Source organism: Opisthocomus hoazin, chromosome 8, assembly GCF_030867145.1.
Source record: "Opisthocomus hoazin isolate bOpiHoa1 chromosome 8, bOpiHoa1.hap1, whole genome shotgun sequence".
NCBI classification, from domain to species: Eukaryota; Metazoa; Chordata; class Aves; order Opisthocomiformes; family Opisthocomidae; genus Opisthocomus; species Opisthocomus hoazin.
This window is the reverse complement of record NC_134421.1, coordinates 4,186,554-4,207,563: the sequence shown is the minus strand read 5'-3', so window position 1 is coordinate 4,207,563 and position 21,010 is coordinate 4,186,554. Positions and strand designations below refer to the sequence as shown.

The 21,010-nt window shown below is 44.2% G+C and overlaps 1 protein-coding gene across 1 annotated transcript; it reads right to left on the bottom strand.

The window, feature by feature from the left end:
* Positions 1 to 11,110: 11,110 nt before the first annotated feature.
* Positions 11,111 to 20,053, bottom strand: RESF1 (retroelement silencing factor 1). The gene is given in 5 exon segments (XM_009941850.2): positions 11,111 to 12,199; positions 12,201 to 12,322; positions 13,444 to 13,518; positions 14,298 to 19,713; positions 20,040 to 20,053. Coding segments are annotated over 4 exon segments (5,649 nt in total). The 5' UTR covers positions 19,672 to 19,713; positions 20,040 to 20,053; the 3' UTR covers positions 11,111 to 12,121.
* Positions 20,054 to 21,010: the final 957 nt, after the last annotated feature.

The following is a 21,010-nucleotide window of genomic DNA, read 5'->3' as shown; positions in this document are numbered from 1 at the left end:
GCCGAACACCCTGGCCGTCTGCCCATCTCTTCAGGCGGTGTCTCTGCCTCCCCATGCTCCAGCCCCACACTGTTTGCAGCCTCCTACTCCGAGAAACTGCCCAACAAACTCAAGTACTCTAGGGGTAAGGGAATTACGACGTGTAGTTATGCCACTTATGTTTGCCTAAACCTAACAAGTATGCAACTACGATATACTTGGCAGCATGCAGGTATGGTAAATATTGGCAAAGTTATTAACATGACAAGCACTTCCAAAATCCTGAGCTCTCCCAGTGCAAGAAGGTCTGAAAGATGCAGCTGTCAGCCCTTAGGATCCACACTCACGAGGGGTGTCCAACCTCATGAGTCAAGGTGGCCTAGAGAAGATGTTTCCCTTCGAAGCTGTGGACTCCCAGACAGTGGGATCTGCAATGCTGAACCTATTCTGCTGAGCCTGCCTCTTGGTCTTTGATTTTCCCTTTTCTCCTCTCAGTTTCGGTGACCTGCGACCTTCTGTACTTCCTCATTTATGCAGCCAGATCGCTCACCATCCCCGGGGAGTCAGTTCTGAATCTGTCCCAGAGGCAGCCCGTCACTCCAGCCGCAACCCGCAGCCGCCTTCCCGAGGGGTCAGCTCCCCAGGCTCGCCCAGAGCTAACCGACCACTTCACCCTCGCTCTGCAGCTGCTTTAACCACAGCATCAACCCTATGGTCTACCAGATGTTAAATCAGCAATTAGCTAAATATATTCATGCCAGGTCAGCAATTCTGTTGCTGCCTTACACTTCTACGAAGTCAGTGATTTGGCCGGTCTCTGCCCCACCAGAAGAAATGCCAAATATATTTGTGCTAGTTCAGCCATTTTGTCCCTGGCCCATCTCAGCGAAATGGTCCCTTTTCTGTAGCAAGGGTCTGTGACCCCCCGCTGCCTCCAGCTTTTCTCTTACAAAAACAGAGAGAGAAGGGAAAATGACTTGTCAGAAGTTGTAAAGGAAGAATCTGAGGCCACTGCAACGCAACAGAAAGGGGCAGTGAGACTTTAAAGGTTGCTCAGTCTAACAGTTGACAAACCACAAGCTCACTGTCCAGACCCACTCTCCTCTGCATCTGTGCTTCTGCGTTCACATCAGAGGCTCTGTCAAAAAACCCTCTTGCCTGAGTGCATTCTGAGGTTATTTTTAACAAAAACCTCCATTTTAATAACCATTTTTATGACCCTCTGCCAAAAAAAAAAGAGGAAAAGGTCTGTTCCACAGGCCACGGTATTGCCCTAGCTGGGAAAGGCACCCATTGCCACACTGATGGCAAGAATGCACCCAAGGACATACAACTGGCACATCCTAAAGAAGTGCTGATCAACCATCAGGCACCAAGATAAGGAACTCGAGAAATCCACAAACTGCTCCATGAGCCAACTCATGACCCTACGTGGAAGGAAAGACTCAGAATTCATGGAAAGGACACTAAGAGACACCTCTTCAACAACCACTAGGAACACCACAGACCACCGAGGACCTGATGGAAGCCCCACAGAAACCCATGCTGCATGCATAATGACTATGCAAATATTATAATTAGTTCCAGGATACAGAATATGCATGAAAATGTCGGGAAACTTAATGCACATGTGTGTAACAGGGTGATGTAAGTTTGGAGTGAGGCAACATGGCACGCACGTTAGGCGGAGCGATCCCCCATGCATCCGGCGCTGCAATAAAGAACGACGGCTTTTTAATGCTGTGTTTGTGTTAAGAAGTTTCACTCACGATTTTGGTGACAATATGGTGCAGAAAGGACATAAAGAATTCAGAAACTGGTGTATGTACTAGATACGACTTAGGAGCTACAAATCACAGCTGGAAATTAAGTCTGTGTTAGACCTTACTAGCAGGTTGCCACTCTCCTGGAGATGATGGCTAACCTGCCCTGTCACCAAGCTCTTCACAGAAACCTCTCCCTGTTGAAAGGACCACAAGAGTAACAGAACTCAGGACAGAGGAAAAATTATTTCAGAGCAGAATTTTCGTTCTATAATCTTATCACGAACACATAGACCAAGTCTCCCAGGTAAGGCAAGTGGATATACCTACTTTCTTACTTGTGGTTAGGCTCATTTTGGGGGGAAGTCTTGGTCCATTTCTCAATTTGGATGTGTCTCGTTTCTGAGCTCTCTCCCACTGCCCTATTTCCAACTGGTATGATTTGGTCTAATTTAGTGTAAGTGTTCCCTCTATAAAATATCATTACTAAAAATCATAATAGTAGAGTTCTAAGTGTCCAATTCACTCTACTGTAAAGCGTTACGTTTCACAGGTGTTGCTTACACCACAAAAACAAAACAAAAAGGAAACCTCTCTATTTTAGGCATGCCAAGAAAAGAAAGAAACTTAAATCCAGACAGGGATAGGAGAATGGAATCACCGAGAAAGATGAGAAGTGATAAACACAGCCTTGAGAGGAAACCAAGACCTGGTGTTTCTTTTGGCCTCTAATTTCTTGAAAAACGGATGGTCAACTGCTGGGATGGAAGCTGCCATCCCCTCCCCTGCTAGAGGTTTCTCTACCGTTACATGAGAAAGAAACCCTCAAGGGTGTGAAAACACAAGCTCATGGTGTGGGCACTACAGCGGGTGCTACTGGGGGCTTTCGGAGCTCTGCTTGTGAAACGAGTTCAACAGCCCTCCAACAGACACAATCCCATGATGATTTTTCATACTGTGCTTCTGCTACCGTTTCACTTTTGGGGAATAAACAGCCTTTTTGCCATGGTAACGTCACACACTGAGCGCTGGGGTCACAGCTTCTGGGCAACCGGGAGCTAAAGCATGCCTAGGGTTGGAGGACATGGACTACGTGGTAACGTAACGTCCCGGCCATGGGCAAGGAGTGGATTTTATGTTCTTCACCTCCTTGTGCACTGCTCTCACAGAGAAGTTTACAGTTTTCTCAAGGCATAGTGGTTTTCCCCTTTAAATTTGTGGTGGACCACAGCCTGCTCACTCACCCCTCCGTGGGAGGAAAGAGCAAAAAAGAAAGGGAAAACTCAGGTTGAGATACAGGCAGTGAGATCACTTACCAGTTACTGTCGTGGGCAAAACAGACTTGCTCGGGGATTTTAACTCAATTAATTGTCAATTCATATAAATATTTGAGTAGCAATTTGGATTTTTCTTTCAAAAAAAGAAACAAGCATTCACACCAGGGGTAAACTCTTTTCCTCCCCCACTCCCAGACCCAGCTTCACTCCACGGCTCCAGTCCCCTCTCCTCCACCCCTGTTACCACTGCAGGGTACACTCAGGCTCTCCACTGAGGCAATGGGCAGTGCAGGGGTTGGGGTCAGGGCATAGCAGTTGCTCTCTGCTGCTCTTTCCTATGCTCCAGCATGGGTCCTCCACAGGCTGCAGTCTCTTTGGGGTGTACCTGCTTCAGCGTGGGCTCATCCATGAGCCGCAGTCCCTCTGAGGAAGTATCCGCTCCAGTGTGGGTCCTCCATGGCCAGCAGTTAGTCTGGGAATATGTGCTCCACCATGGAGCACCTTCTCCTTCAACTTTGGCGTTCCCTCTGCTGTTTCGCACTCTTTTGTTTCCTTCTCCTCTCTCTCTTTGGTGTTTTCTACCCTTTCTTAAATATGTTCTCCTGGAGGCACCACCAGTTTGGGTGGTGGGTTCAGCTGTGTCCTGTGGTGGGTGCACTGGGGACCCGGCTGGAGCCAGGGCATCCGCTGGCCTCCTCCCAAAAAGGCACCCCTGCAGCTTCCCCGCTGCCAAAACCTTGCCACTGATACCCAATACAAAATCATATACCCATTATCAGAAAACAAAAATCACATCTGCATCTTATTAATCACATAAGAAACCACTAGCGTGCTGTTCCGATGCTTTACCCTCCAGATTTCTTCCCAGACTCTCCCTCATTGCGGCACTGCCCAGAGTCAGAACCAAAGGGATGTGTCAGCCCAGGTCATCCAAGCAGCCCTCAGAAAACGTACCTATCTGCGCATTTCAAGTTTATTCATCAAGCAGTTCTCTCTCAGTCACTGCTAATCTTTCAAAAGAGAAGCTTCAAGAAGTAAACCAGCATATTTTCAGTCCACTTTGTGCTGTCTGCAAATTGCATCCACATCAAAATTAATCATGAATGTGCGTAACAACCAAGAAAGAGTTACAAAACGGACAGGGCTACAGAAAGGCAGCAGGGATTTCTCCTGCTGAAATCCCAGGAAGACCTCTGACCAGCTCAGTATGGGAAACAGCACCTGCAGCTGTAGCATCCGTATGTCTAGTCGTCATTGTCCGCGTGTTCGACCCTTCTCCTGTTCCCAACACACAGACCGATGGAGGAAGAGAGGTTCTCACCAAAACACTGCAGAACAGCTCCCTGCAGTTTCTCATCTCCTTTGGAACAAAACATCCCATAAGCACAGAAAAGCTTAAAGTCACCAGCACTAGTGCAGCACAGACAGCAGTGGGACTTCTCGTCTTACTCTTTTTTTTCCCTGAGAGCCTTTCTTTACACTGTGTATGGAAACCTATCATCCCAGAGCCAAATTAATACAAGTCAGAAGCATTCTGGGACTGGAGCTCACAAACAAACCTAGCGCAGGTATCCTCATGATACAGTCATCACTAAACATCTCCTTCATCTTGCTCATTATATCAGGCTGAAGCTTTTTCGAAATATGTCTGTGTGAGAGACAACAGTGACTTACCCAGAATATATTTTGTTATAGCAGAGTGTCAAGATGTCTTTCAACATTAATACCACAAAATCAACACAGTTTACAGAGCCATTAAAACTTCAGAACTAACCTTATTTATATATATGTAGTCACCTCCGAATATTAAATCATGTCACGATTTTGTCTTTTATTCATGCTCTCTTTCCCATACTCCCTCTATAAAAAGAGTATTTTTCTGTCATAACAGAATTTTAAAATTTAAGGTTTAGCGACTCGTCCATGTTTTAAGTCTTGTCTGTAGCTGTTTAAGGTCTTATCAGAGAAGAAATTTGCTTTGGATGTACTTGTACCTCAAAACAGGTTCAACCACCGTTAGCTGCACGAGATGCAGGGCAGAAACGCTGGGGAGCAACAGCGGGTTTCCCTGTGGGAAGCTTTTCTTCTTGGCTCTTCCGCTGAGCTGCCCGTTTGTATCGTAGGTGCTGGAGACGCCCACGGGTGAAGCAGACAGTACCAAAGACGGTCACGTTTGGTCCTCTGCTACGCAGGGCTCTGCCAAGCCAGCGTGACCACCACGAGAGGTTTGATGTTAACACGTGACGTTTATGCACATGTCCAGACTGCCTCTTCTGTGGGCCAGATGGTCTTCAGGCTTTTTACGCCGTTCCCTGTAGACACTCCCTGTAGCCGCAGTGCTACTCCTTGCAGGTATTTTCCTCCAAGCAGCCGTCTGAACGGACAGCGGCCAACTCATCAGTCACGGAAATTTATCAAAGAGATTCCAATATTGGCGAAATTGCTATGCATAGAGTGGTTTAAAATAACCGCAACCTGCTGAATATGGCATCACTGAGCCCAAAATGCAAATTACATTAAAGGACATTTGCTTACAGAGCTTGACAAATTACAAATGTGTAACAGCCCCTGACATGTCCTGAGGATAACTGCTACTGAACTAATTATTCCTCGTTGATAAGATCAATTTTCCCTTTGTCGGTATGCCTCAGCAAGCCAGCTGGGATAACGAACAGAAAAAAACCTGCATTTTTTTCCTGTCAATGTGGTTTTTGCTGTCTTGCTGTCATCTTTTTCTTCATGTGTTGGTATCTGCACATATTTGGAAACAGATGATCTTTGCTGTTTCACCAAGATGGGGATTCTTCATGTCGGTACGATGATTCCATTTGTCTTTTCCTCTTGCACTAAGAACAGGGTACAGCAAGGAACACGAATCTCTTACACGTATTTATGGACAGCTTTGCAGCAGTTTTCTATAAAGCGCGCTGCCAGATCCAGTTGGGATTCTCCAGATAATTCTTTAAAGGAAAACGCCTGTTCCACCAGCTGACAAGCTGTGGGCGTTGTCCTGCTGGTTTGTGTTAGGGAAACTTCCATCCACCTACACAATATGTCTGCTATGCCTATCAAATATTTTTTACTTTTTTTGTGGTTCTAATTAAATATCCTAGAAGATGAATTTGCATGGTGGGCCACAACCCATCACCTCCTGCTGGGGTCTAAAAAGAGCATTCTCTTTTTTCGCTACTTGCAGAATGATTGCATGCACAGGTAGAGTATTTATCTTATTCTTCATTCATATCCATTGTGTCTGTAGCCTGTTATTTCCTATCCATATGGTTTTTTTTTCTGTTCCTCGAAGTTCTCCTGCAGGCACACTATGGACTAAACAGCATCTTTCAGGTTCGTATTGGTACTGCTCTTCCTAATTCCTTACGTCCTTGAGCATGAACAAGCACCTCTCTATACCTAACTTAAATTTGGCTCAGTTTAAAGGCGAATCCTACAATAAATTCTCCTTGCCTAGGCTTCTTCTAGTGCTTCTGGCAGCAGCGCATCTTGTTTCTGCAGTGCCTGAGATTCAAGACAGTCTCTGCACTTCTAAAGCGCAAGGGGCATATTTTTTTAATCAATGTAGTTAAACCGTTAAAGAACCAGAGAGACAAACTTCTTCATCAATGACCTGGATGAAGAGTTAGAGTGTACCCTCAGCACGTTTGCTGATGACACCAAACTGGGAGACGTGGCGGATACACCGGCAGGCTGTGCTGCCATTCAGCGTGACCTGGACAGGCTGGAGAGTTGGGCAGAGAGGAACCTGATGAGGTTCAACAAGGGCAAATGCAGGGTCCTGCACCTGGGGAGGAACAACCCCATGCTCAGTACAGGCTGGGGCTGACCTGCTGGAGAGCAGCTCTGTGGAGAGGGACCTGGGTGTGCTGGTGGATGACAGGTTAACCATGAGCCAGCAGTGTGCCCTCTGTGCCAAGAAAGCCAATGGGATCCTGGGGTGCATCAAGAATAGTGTGGGCAGCAGGACGAGGGAGGTTCTCCTCCCCCTCTACACTGCCCTGGTGAGGCCTCATCTGGAGTACTGTGTCCAGTTCTGGGCTCCCCAGTTCAAGAAAGATGAAGAGCTACTGGAGAGAGTCCAGCAGAGGGCTACACGGATGATGAGGGGACTGGAGCATCTCCCCTACGAGGAGAGGCTGAGGGAGCTGGGCTTGTTCAGCCTGGAGAAGAGAAGGCTGAGAGGGGACCTTATAAATGCCTATAAATATCTGCAGGGTGGGTGTCAGGAGGATGGGGCCAAGCTCTTTTCAGTGGTGCCCAGCGACAGGACAAGGGGCAATGGGCACAAACTGAAGCAGAGGAAGTTCCAGCTGAACATGAGGAAGAACTTCTTCCCTCTGAGGGTGACGGAGCCCTGGAACAGGCTGCCCAGGGAGGCTGTGGAGTCTCCTTCTCTGGAGATATTCCAGACCTGCCTGGACAAGGTCCTGTGCAGCCTGCTGTAGGTGACCCTGCTTCGGCAGGGGGTTGGACTGGGTGACCCACAGAGGTCCCTTCCAACCCCGACCATGCTGTTATTCTGTGATTCTGTGAAATATTCCAAGAAGTGAGATTGTTAGTGCTTCCAACATCTCCCAAGAGATGCACCCCCACTGCTGCCATCAGTAGCCTCCCTACAGTGTGCCGCCCTCAGACCCATATTTTCCCTGGCCCAAACACAGCGCCCTAACTTCATCCCACACCGTTTCCTGGTAGGGTACAAGTCAGCATCTCCTGGGGCTAGCGGGCAACCACACGTATGCTAATTTGTGGGCTAAGCTAACCTGAGGGCTGAGTTTCCCTTGCCCTTACCGCAGAGTTGGGGGAGGGAAGGACTCATCATTTTTCTCATCTCAAACCAGCCATCAACGTTATCTTCTGCGGTTTTTGCTTGATATCAGTCAACAGAGTCCAAAGTCACTGGGCGAGAGCACAGCAGCAGGCTAATTTCTTTCTGAAAAATACCTAATGGGGTGTAAGGGAAAGGTACTATGAGCCAATTAACACACACAGTACTTCTTTTACTCCTTATTAGCTATATTTCCACATTTTGTTCTGAAGAGCATCTTCTGCAGTGATTTACTGCAGGATTATTTTGTTCCAAAGATTATAGTTTCTGGCTTTCATAGTCTACTGAACATTGTATTGTTATATATTGTCTATTGTATTGTTGATACAGCAGAAGGACTTAATTTTTAATTTTATTTTTAAGGAGAATGCTATTTATGACTTTTTTAATAGCACTGATGACTGGAAGAAAGAGGATAGTCCCCGGGGACCGTGGGGGGGTTTGAGGTGCACCACGGTGCAGGCTCAGTTTTACAGTCCTGACACTGTCAGACACAGCTTTGCTTCCCAGGCCCTTGAATGATTGGTTGCCATAGCAATGTAAAACTGAAACAGAAGCAGGAAACCTCCATCACTTTATACTGAGGCACCTCCGCCGTTTTAAGACTGAAATAACGTTATGAATAACCTAAACCAGTTTTATAGGATTAAAGCAGTGACAGCCATCAGTGAGCACTGCACGGAGAAACAGGAGCGATATGAACTGATCAGTACTGCAAAACGCTTGTGCACGCAGCCATAGAAAGCAGCATGACAGCAAACAGATACCTTGGCAAAGCCCACCGCTACCCTGTCTGAATGTCTTTTACTTCACGCCATAACAGAAACGTAAAGGTAGGAATCTTTCTCTTCCTGGTGTTCGTTAAATGAAAACACGGAGGTGAATTTTACCTTCAACATCGAAGGCTGCAAGGCCTGCGTTCGTTTGAGCTTCAGCAGACACCGGTGTCCATCATCCAGCCTGAACGGTAAGAAGGTGTCCTCCTCACAAAGCCTCAGCTGTGGGGCTGAGGTGCTTGCAGAGAGCCGCATGGATCTTCCGCCTTCCCATGAGAAGTGTCATAGCTTTGGACTGAAAACTTCAACCTTTGACTACGTACTGTGCCTGGCTGGAGTTCATTTTCTTCATACGGTGCCCGGTTTTAGATTTGTGACTAAAACAACGCTGCCAACACAGCAGTGTGTTGGTGGTTGCACAGCCTCAGGGCTTTCTCTGGTTCCCACTCTGAGCCCACAGCGAGTGGGTGGGGGCAAGCCAGAGGCTGGGAGGGGACACAGCCAGCACAGGTGACCCCAGCTCACCAGAGGGATACTCCATCCCGTAGGATGCCATGCTCAGCAGTAAGACTGGAGGACAGTCTTTCTGTAGCCATTGCTTGGAGACCGGCTGGTCACCCGTTTGCTGGTAGGAGGTGGTGAGTGATTGCCTTTGCATCAATTGGGTTTTTTCCGCTTTTCTTCGCTTATTAAACTGTCTTCATCTCAACCCATGAGTTTTCTTGCTTTTTTTCCTCCTGTTCTCCTCTTTACCCTGCTGGGGGTGAGGTGTGGAGTCAACGAGTGTCTGGTGTCTGGCCAGGATCAGATCCAGTGATTGTAACCAGTCAGACATAGTCATGATGGACAGGCAGCTTCATAGTAATAACATACCTCTGAGTCCATGCAGGAAGACTGTCCCTGGGTCAGGGTCTGGTTCAGTTGGCAATTGCCATGCCCACACACAGGCATGACTGTAACGGAGTGAGAGACAGGTAGACCTTGAACATGGCTCAGGCAGGAACTTGATCTTCAGTGGAATTCCTGAGCCCATGAACAGGGGGTGTGGGTGGATGTCCCACATATGGATGATCAGGAACGTTAAGACCTATTAGTGCTCTCCAAGCCATGACAGGATCCACGGTTTGTACAAAGCAACCCCACCGGTGACATTCATATTACAAGTCCCTTCAAGGACAGCCAACAGACAAGACAACAGGCACACATGACATCCATGATGGGTACCTTCAGTGCTAGTGAAAGCCCTCACGCTCACATTTGTCACTTCACTTCAAGCAACATGCCACTAGTTTTTTCACAGTAGTCACATTTAGGTGTACATCAGCGTCTTTCCTGTTCAAAGCCAAGGGCTTGCTGGAGTATCGTGGCTTCAGTCAGCACCACAAGGACCAAGAGAAATGGCAAGTGAATATGAGCATCTGGCACAGCCAGGCTTGCAGGACAGCTACTGAACCAGCATGTGAACCAAGCAGAAAGGACACGGCCAGTCTATCCCAAAGATCCTCACCGTACCAAAGCAGCGTAGGCACAAGTCGTAAACGTGTGTAAACATGGCCACAGAGCCAAGATTCACTCCTTGATACAAGAGAGGAAGATGTAGCCGTGTCCACCAGGACTCAAAACTGGCATTCTCACTTACTGGGTACACAGGGTCAGCGAGCAAACTCCTCCAAATATTTAGAATATAACTGTCATGGGTCAATGCCTGGAATAATTTCCTATTGAAAAGAATTCACTCAGGTATTTGAATCTGCTTCATGTATCATTATGCAGAACAAACACCAAGTAAACTCTTGACAGGAGCTATGCGTTGTTTGTACCGGGTACACTTAAGGCTATGCAGGAGGTATGATATAGGTCCTAAACTCCCAAGAAAATGCAAGATAAAAACTTCTCAGAGTTGCCAACATTATCACAAAATTCTCCAGTGGCAACATTTTGCACAGACTAATAGCTGGGCATCTAGCCAGGAAAAAAAAAAAAACTATTTAAGTTATTCGGACAGCTGTGCCAGACAGGAAGGGAGTCCAAATAGTTCCCTAGTTTGAGAGAAGAAATGTACACATGATGGAAGGGGAGGACTTCTTTCTCCCAGAAAAGCCAATTTTTAATTCAGCATACAGATAAAGCTAGGAAATTATAATGCTATGCTCCGCTGAGTACTTACATCCAAGATGCCTACAAGCATGCATCTTCAGGAACGGAGCAGGACTGAAGGCTTTTCAAGTACTCACGCCAACCTCACGCTAAAGAGAAAAACACTTCTGATGTGTTTTCTGAAGTATAAGTACATGCTGTTAGGAGTTCTCATTTGCAACTACGAAACCTTTTAAGGAGGAAGAGCTGGCATTTGTGTTAAAGCTGCTTTTCATCTACAGAAATATCTCCAATGCCTATGTAATTAGCTGCAATAAACACAACTTTACACTTTTAAACTATAAAAAAAGATAAGGCATAGCCTTCAAAAGTTTATTTCAAGTATAAAAATTGCTCTATGAAATATCTACAGTTCTTACTTTCAGTATAAATGTTGAAACAGAAAGAATCAAGTACTAACTTGCTGAAAAAATACAATTCAATTGAAAATTCTGAACGATAATGAAAAGGCACTGAAACGAAAGATATCCAGCAACAAATATAACTTATGTCACAGTGAATGTGTAGACAAACATTATCTAATGCTTTATAGACAACAAAATTAATTACAGTCTGGTTAAAGTGAGCAACACAGTCTGGACAAGAGTGAATTCAAACTCCCTGCACTTCTACAATCGCACTTTTCTTTCAAGTGTAAAGAAAGCAGAGAGAGAGGAAAAAAAAAACCACCCAAGAGAAGTCTTCAGGCAACTATCAGTTTACAGCATCGCGTTCGGATGAAGAACTCAGAGCTCAAATTGTACAAGTTCCACAAAAAGAAAAGTAAGAAAACTGGGTAGCAGCATAAATCCTTCATGGCGTCCCCTGATCCGTATGTTTAATCTGAGGATTTCAAATTTGTATTCCCAGCTTCCAAAAAACAAAAAAGTTTCTACGAAAACAGAAAGCCTTATTAGAAGCACAACAATCCGACCGGGATAAGTCAAAAATAAAGGTGTAATGCTTGAGAATCCACTGCAATCCCTTGCCAGTGGGAATATTTTTCCACTGCCAGCAATGGAAAGTACCACAAGTAGAAGTTTCCCAGAATCAGGAAAAAAAAAAACAGGACTACGACAATTTAAATGAGTTTGAGGTTTTTTTAGTCAAAATTCAACTAACTCCTGTATCTTTAAAAAACAAAAGATTCAAATATGCCCAAAAGAAACCATACATTTGACTATGGCATTTTCAGCACCACAGCGTATTCGTGCAATAAATACAGAATAAGATCTCAATCATTCAGAAATGAGGCAAATAGGGGGAAAAATTGCCAACACCCCAAAAATACTTTTTTTTTTTTTTTAAGAATTATTCAGAAGTACGAAGTAAACAGGAAAAAGCGCTTTAGCGTTGGCATGGTTTTCCCCAGTGATACTGAGTCAGATCTGATACAGGAGTGCTCTCAAGGCTTTTGCATCTTTTTTTCCAGATACATTTTCCTGTAAGTCTGAAACATCCCTTTTGAGTCTTTGATTGGAATGTGCAGAGCCTCACCCTCTCCATCCAGGATCTGTATAGCTGTATCAAGCGGAATACTGTCCTCAGCTGAAAGACAGACAGAGAAGCAGGTTAAAGCAAAAGTCCACGAGTCTCAAATGACTCCACTTCTTACGCATGTGGTACTTCAGGCCACCACTGCCAAAAAGGATGCCACAAGCTTCCTTCCTCCAGCACCGGGCGCCTCACGTTTCAATCAATCTCCAATGCATCTGTAAGCACCAAGAGGTCATTTGGGTGTCATGGGAATGAAAATGTGCATTTGTGAAAGAGGAGAAACAAGGGGAACGGCTGAAGAATGGCAGGCACCAGTAGTCAAGGACACATTCAACAGCAATAAAGACGTAACCACTGCAAACCGTGTTGCTTGCATGAAGACCACACCATAGACAACTTGTCAGCGGAGGACGGCGATGAGGTGACGGCATGCTGAACGCACCATTTCACGTGAGGTTAGATCAGCAGGAAAACAAGGCTATAGCTAGAACGATACCCAAAGCAAGGAAGGAAAGACAGCAGGAAGCAACCTCGCCCGGTGTTTAAGGATGGAACAACCAAGATCCTGAGATGAAAGATGCCACTGTTGTAACTGTTGACTCCTAAACGGTACAAAAGACTATTCAAAAAGTAATTTGCCAACCAAGAGAAACAAGGCAGATGTACTAGTGGCACCACTTCTCCTCTGTGTGCCATACCAGCAATCCTGTCCAGACTACCGGGGGACACAGGTCCTGCTGCTTGTGAGCACAGAAAGCACCAACTTACTGTGAAAGCCAAATAAAATTTAAAAATCACTTTGTTGTTTTAGTCTCACACTAGACTCTGTTATGTCACTTGCTATTTTTTAAAGTGGGAAAAAGCTAGCTTGGTCTTTACCTCTGGTTTAAAACTGCACTTGAATCTTGTCACCAGTGCTGCCTCTGATTCAACTGCACACATGTATGCAGGAAAATTCCACCCATCTCCAACAACATATTCTTATAGCAAAAAAAATCTCCACGAATCTTTAAAACTCATATGTTTACTCCACAGTATCCATTTCAGCAGCAGCGCTAGTAAAGAATAAGTTAAAATACTTTATTAAGATTTGCTACTGTAAAGGAACACTTCAAACCAAGTGAAGAGTATTTAACTCATAGCTCAAAAGGGATAATCAGAGGTTATTTCACCTGTAGAGATCTCTTCCAGTTTTTTCTGCTTCACAGGACCAAATTTTAACCAATCTTCTTTTTTACTCTTGACACCTAAAGAGAAAATTTAAAAAATTTTTTGAGGTTCCTATATCACAAGTTTTGGTCTCTATTCAGCATCAACTTTTAAACACATATACTACTAGTACACGTAAAAGGAAATTTCCTTTGGGTGTAAAAAACGACCGCAAGGGGTGGTATGCACAACTTAAGACCACTTTTTATTTAAAATCAAATACAGCCTTTGACAAAAACATGCTTCACAATGTACCATGTAAAATGCCCAAAGATTGGGAACAGGGAAGAAGAGGAGGAAATAAAACAGCTTAAAGCAAACCCAGCAAAGGAGTGTTTGGATCCTGCATGGAGACCGGGTGCAGGATATGCCTGGCCCGAGCCCTCTCTCTTCCTCAACGCTGCGAAAGATCTCTCCTGCTGTCCACCCCGCCAGATTTACACCTGACCACGTGAACGCAGGACGCAGATCACCTTTGGCAACTACGCCAAGGGAATCTGCTTTCTGTGAACGAGCCAAGTAGGTTAGAAAGCCTTCTCATGAAGTTACCTGAATCTGCCATGCTCTAAACTAACTTCAGTCTGTAAAACTTCAGGAAAAAGAATATAACAGCAAATTGAAGGAAAAGTCTTTGTGTTCTTTTTCAGCACACCACACAGCCAGAGCCTGTCAGAAAGCTAGCTAAGCTATTTCAGCCTTCAGCTTCTGGAGTCCCACATTTCTGCTGTCTGTAGTGTTGTGTAACATGAATTTAAAGAGGAGTACATACTCGCAAAATTAATTTACTTACAAATTAATATTCAAGACAGCATCATACCTGCCACAACGGCTTTCTCTCTTCCCAGGGAATTCTTTGCAGCTAAGCTTTCTTCATCAGTGGCTGGATTTCTGAACAGTATCTCTGGACACAGCTTAAATTCCAGTACTTCCACTTTACAGGATTTCTCAACCTCTGAGACAGAAGCATCTCTTTTTGCATCTGGGCTCTTCTGGGACGACTTGGACTTTGTATGCCAGACAGGTCTGACAGGTGACGTCTCTAATTTTGTCAGATATATGCGCTCCTGTGCCATACGTTTAAATGCAACTCTGTTCAGGTAGTGTTTTTTCGGCTCCTTTTGAAGATGCAATTTTAATCTGTTATTTCTTCTATTTAAGTACAGCAGGTTTTTATCAGGAAACATTTTCTCAGAGCACTTGTCTTTGTTCTGACCGTCCAAGTGTCTCTCTTTGTTAGGAAAGTAGTTTTTAGAGATGGTAGAAGATCGAGCCCTTTTTCTCTGTCGTTTAAGCACCGAGCGATCCGCTAACGAACTCTTCGGTTTCCAGCCATTTTCTCCATTCAGCGTTTTAGCTTTGTCAGCATTTCTCATGCAATTCTGTGAAAGCTGCTTGGAACTCCTTGCTTCAGATTGTTGCGTTCTTTCCTCTTCCACCTTTGCTTTCTTTGGGTCTCTCTTCCCAATCATATTTTCCTTCCTTTTCCGTTTGTATGACTGCTCCTGCAAAGGATGAACTTTCATAGAGCTATGCTGGGAATATTTGTGGTTTCTTGACTTAAAGTCTACACTGCCAAAATTTGGGAACTTTACAGCATCAGCACGATAACTGTTCAGCTTTTTAAGTTTTCTCTCTGCTGATAATTTGGTTTTCTCTTTGATGTGAATTCCTACATTTTGCCCAAGTATCTCCTTTTGCTTCCTCCAGTTCCATTCTTCAGCTTTCTCTTCACAGGTGTTAATTTTGTGTCCTTCGTTGACTTCAGCATGCTTAATTTCAACAGTTTCTGACTTTGTACATTTATCAACATCTGTTTTGGATTTCATGGCCAAACCTGTTTTGGCTTTCTCTTTTGAAAGGGGCTGCGTTTTGACAACTCCCTCTTTCTTTTTGGATGACTTGGTCATATTGTCTGCGTCCGTATGACCAGTTTTCTCTGACAAGCCTTCCGAGACTGCCTGATGTTCTTTTTTGTCAGAATTCAACTCTTTGCCTGCCAGTGGGGTTCCTCTGTCAATCTGCAGCTCTTCCTTCCAGCTGCTCCTTTTCGATTGATCAACATCCTGGTCTTCAGGGGAATTCAGTGGTCCAGTTTTTTCCTGTTGTGTTGCAAGTGGTTTGCATTCATTATTCACCTTTAGCTTAGCTTTTTTGTTCGTTACAGAGGTGTATTTGCAAACGTCTGTTTTATTTTTGCTAACACTCTTTGGGATTTTTTCGGAAGCTGGCAGGTTTCCCGCTGCACAGTCGTTCTTCATTCCGGTGTCAGATTTACTGCTGTTTTCTTGCCTCTCTGCAGGGCTAGCACATACAGCTTTTGAAAGCTGATCGTCATTTTTCTCCGAACCAGACGTTCCAAAGTTAGAGGGGCACTGTGGCATTTTGCATGCTACAGACAGCAAATCCATTAAAGAACAATCATCTTTTTTTTCTTTCCTGGGGTTGGAGGGGTCTTGGGGGGTTTCTGTCTTCTCACACAAACTCTGACTAGGCTGAACACTGCCTTCGAGGTTCTCCTTCTCAGCTGAAGCCGCTTCTGACTGTTGACTGGCTACTGTCTTGCTGTCACTAGCGGCACACCGGTTGCGTTCAGGAAACAGTTCTTGCATTTGATCCGAGCTTAACATTGCAATTTTTATCTGGTCTACTGGGTCCTTCAAACAAGAATTCTTGTCACAAATTGGAGCCTCTTTTGGAGGTTGATTCTCCTTCCGCTCACCCACAGAAGAATTTTGTACTGGTTCTTTTGTTAGCAAACCAGCACCTTCAATGCCATATGGAAACTCTTTCACTAGTTCAGACAGCTGACTGTTTAGATATTTAATAGGTTCTGCTCCAAAAAGGTTCACTTCTTTGTCTGTGCTGTTTCTACCAGACATGTAGTTTTGTTTACTGTTGTCTCTTGGAACAGTGAGCGCATTTGTTTCAGCAGTTATGCTGATCGAGAAATCTAGCGAATTTTGAGCTAACTCCTGGTTTATACTAGCAAGAATTTCTAAGTCATTTTCAGGGCGCTTGAAAGATGCATTAAATGACATTTTTTGGTCTGAGGTAGAAATTGTTTTAAGAGGATTGCCACTGCTTTCTTTCCCTGAATGACTAGTTGTGGTACCATCCAAAATCTCACCTGCTTTACTTGTGCAGCTTGACGATTCATCCAACACCTTTTGCAGCAAGCTCTCTCTTTGGGGAGTGTTCTTGCTCAGCTCGTTTTTATGCAAGTCTCGCCATTGCTCCTTTTGCCTTGGGTCAGACACATTTCCTTCTGGTGAGGTACCATTTAACGCACGTGTCTCAGGGACTGACTTGAAGATACTTGCTATTTGCGGATTATAGAATGTATTACCTTCAACAAGAGTACATACACTAGAAATAGAAAACATCTGTTCTTTCAACACAGCTGTGGATATATGTCCAGTCTCTAATGTACCTTGCTTGTCTTTATTGATTTGACTGGAAGAATTTATGCCCAATTCAGGAAGAGAAGACTTGTTTTGTAATCCAAGCTGCAGATTTTCTCTGCCATCTTGTGCAGATTGACTGGCTTTCCCTTGGTTTTTATCACGTGAATCATTTGCACTCACACTGTTTTTTACTGTCCTGTTTCCATCAGCTAATTTGGTCTGTTGCATATGTGAGTCCACTTTCTGTACCAGAACTCCATCGCTGGGTGAGGACTGAACAGCGTCGATTGTTCCTTTATCAATATTTACCACACTTAAACCATTTTTCCCCTCTTCTTGCAAGCTACACGTGCTTCCTGAGTCAATCCCTGGATAGGTTTTACCTGCAGGTGTTGGACATTTGTCTGCCTGCTCACTCTGTGTTCTCTGTTCAGAAAGTACTAAAGGAGAGACAACCGCAACCTGGAGTTCAAAACTTTTCAACAAATTGCAACTCAACGTGTCAAGTTTTTGTCCTACAGAAGCAGTTACGGGCAAAATTGCTTCATCTGTACTAACCAGAACATTATTTTGTTCTCTATTTTTTGTGTTTTGGCTGTACGCTGAAATCTGATTTGCTGTGGGGCTTTCATTTGACTGGATATTTTGCACACTTACAGATTCCGACGGATGTTTCCTCCACAAGCCCAGGCATGCAGCTAGCTCTTCCACAGAGTAACTGTAAGTGCTCTGTTTTAAAGACGTATTTTCAATAAATGGCATTTTCTTCTGAGCTACACCACTCTGGAATTTAGCTTCACCAGATTCAGTTGTTTCTGATACAGGAGAGTTTGTGTGAACCATAGATGCCTGCTCACCTTTCAGACTTTCCGCGCTCTTCTCACAAGTGTCTTTTAGTAAGCTTCTACCCGAGACAGATGTATCTACCAGTGGTTTCTCAGCACACAGGAGACTAGTCAGTATTTTATCAGCGGTAGCACCAGCTGTCTTCTCCTTCAATACATTTGTGCTGCTCAATACAAACTGAAGAAATGATGAGCTCTTGGGGTTAGCTGGCACATTCTTTGAGGCATTTTTGATAGAGCTCTCCACTTGACTAAAACATGAAGCACTGCTCGAGGACGTCGCAGGTTTTTCAGAAGAGGCCAAGGCATATGCATCCCTTTGTTCCGAGAGGGCAGTGCTCTGAGGATTATTTAACTGAGCTGGGAGTTTGCTCTGAGAGGGAACAGGAGCAGAGCTTGATGAAAGGCTTCCCTGCTCCACCTGAGGGTTACTTTGAGTCACCTCTAATCCTCCGTTGCCAGCATTGCCGACATTTTTGTCGTTTCCTTCTTCGAGTGAAGAGTTAAGTATTGGAGTCTCTGTCCTCGCTGTTTCAGATGGGAAAGGTGGTACATTTTGGTTGGGCCCCCATGGAAGACAATTAGCAAGAGTACTTTGATGACTTGGAGGAAGTGGGTGAGTACTTTTGTCACGTTCTGCAGCTGCTAAGAGTTTTCTTCTATAACGATGCATCCTTTCAAGCAGGACGCATTTTTTTTTAATAGTGAGCAGCCTTTCAGCTTCCCAAGCTATTCTGTCCTTCGTAATTGTTCTTTCATTTGCTGCTGCTGATGAAATTTGAGAATTAACAGCCCCATTCATTAAACTACTAGTCTGGCTTTCTTGAACTGAAGCAGGATTACTCAGTGGTTTTGAAGCAGGCACCGAAGAAAGAGCTTCCATTTCTTGCACAATATCATACAGTTCTTTGGAAATGGCAGGGGACGGCACAGACATTTCACTAAAAGGCTGATTTGCTGTCACGTTTCCACTGGAATTACAGACATTCCTAACCGATTGACTGACTTCTCCAGATTGCTGTTTCTGACAGTGTTGCTGAACACTGTTAAAACCAGCAGCATTTTTCGGCTCTGATGGGAGCATCTGCTGGCTAAGGGTGTATGCATTAGGCACATTTTGCACTGCCTGCGGTACACCCATGGAAGATTGTGCTGCAGGTCTTGAATCGCAATTGGCAGGCAACAAAGATGGTGCAGAACATCTGCTAGGAGCTTCTGATCCCATCTGACTCGGTTGATACTGTAGCAGCTGTACATTTGCTTCAGTATTTTGATTCGATGAGTGTAAAACATTAAACTGAGTGTTGGGATGATATATTTGGTTTTGGACATGTTGCCCGGATGTACCAAGAGATACAGAATTATACTGGGAATGCACGTTACTTTGATATAACATTGTCGTTCTCATAGAATTATGCTGCGGTATTTGTGGCCGCACAGTGTAACTGTTTGTGGTGACATACTGAGGTTCCCGAAGTACATTTCTCAGGTTATTTCCAGTGTTCACTTGAGATGACGGGGGAGGTAATTTGCTAAGGTGATAAACATAGGCATTAGAGGTTGGCCAAGAAGTCTGAGTCATCTCTGCCTGTAAACGTGATGTCTGATTGGGAGGTTTTGGAGCTACTGGTACGTAAGATGGTGGACATCGCTCTACTGAGAATTTTGAGATAAAAAAATTATTACCAGCTACAGATGATCCTGGTAAGGCCTGATCTGAAGATTTGAATCCTTCAGCATTTCCAAAAGCAAAGGCAATATTGCTTGTCGGCAGATACATCATTTGGCTATTTCCAGCATAAGTGCACGCATTTGTAGAGGAATAGGCACTTGTCTGAGGAAAAGTAGGTGCATCAGAAAGCAACTGAGTGTAACATGCATCTTCACTTTGCAGGTTCTTTTTTGCATGAGTGTTCTGGAGTGGTCTTACATTCCAGTCCATCTTTTCTTGATTTTTTTTTTTCCTCAGCCAAAACCCAAAATGCTAAAAAACAAGTAATAATCAAACCTTAATCTTTCTATCAAAACCTATTTCACTTAACAAGAAGTGATTTAGAATGCATTATGAACAGAACCGTTGAATTCAAATTGCTAGGCAGAGGAGCAGCTCTACTGGCACATCCCGTGGACATCAATGTTGTCAATGTCAAGGTGCATAAATTATTTCCCAGACCACAGTTAAGGTACAAAAAGACAGAGCAGCAACTAACAATTCTATTGACTGTCTAATGAATAACAAAATCCTCACATTATTCTGCTAATTCTATTATCATTCAACTTTTTAATTTAATAATAGATCACTGTATTTACCTTTTCATCCAAAAATGATGGAAAAAATCCAATGTATTGTATAACATGATACAATAGGCAATGCTTAAGAGCTGAGCATAAGAAGCACCTACAGAATATAATACAGGTCAGAGTTTTCAGAAAAGACGACTCAATTTCAATTATACCTCCAAATACAACAAAAGAAAGGAAAAAAACGAATTTGAGTTCAGTAAAGATATCTCATAATAATGTGGCCCACTTGTTTTTCTTTTACATGTCTTTTGCTCTTCCCTGACACTGTGGGCAGTTACTGATTTTTTAGAACCTCGAGCCCGTGACTCTAGTTAACAGCACATCTAGCTACAAGCAAACCACCCCTAATTCTGTCTGGTAGTGTTAACTCACTCAGCCAGCAGAAGGCATGCAGCATGGAGATGACAGCATCACCTCTGCTGTCGCAGCAAGCACACCTCCAGGAGGTGAGAAAGTCACAAATTTCTAACTCTTCATGTGTTATACTCCGGAATTTGTATTTATTACTAACAAGCCCAACTGGGTGAGCATGTTACTTCTGAATGACCTCTGGAAAGTTGTTAGAGACAACATCTTCAAAGCCAAAGACTATTCCAGTCTTCAAAAACCGAAACGTGCAAAAACCCCATGACAACCTACAAGCATGAATGCTGTTTGCATCTTGGTAAGTTCCTCTCAGCATGGCCAAACCCACCTAGGACGGGACAAACACCTCGCTTTGTGCAGAGTGGTAGACAGTTTCTCAACAGAATGTTTCAGGTCATTTCTCCCAGATCACCCAAGGTTCTTGACTTTCTTTCACGGGCTCTTTTCGACTTTAAGACTCTCCTGATTTCAACCTTAGGAACTGGAATCATCACTCAGACCTAGCCTATAAGAGCCACAAAGTTTTAATTTTCCAGTGTTATTGTCAAGATTCAAATATACCTCTATCTTCCTTCACTCTCTCTTTTACCTTATCTGCTCTTAAAGGACAC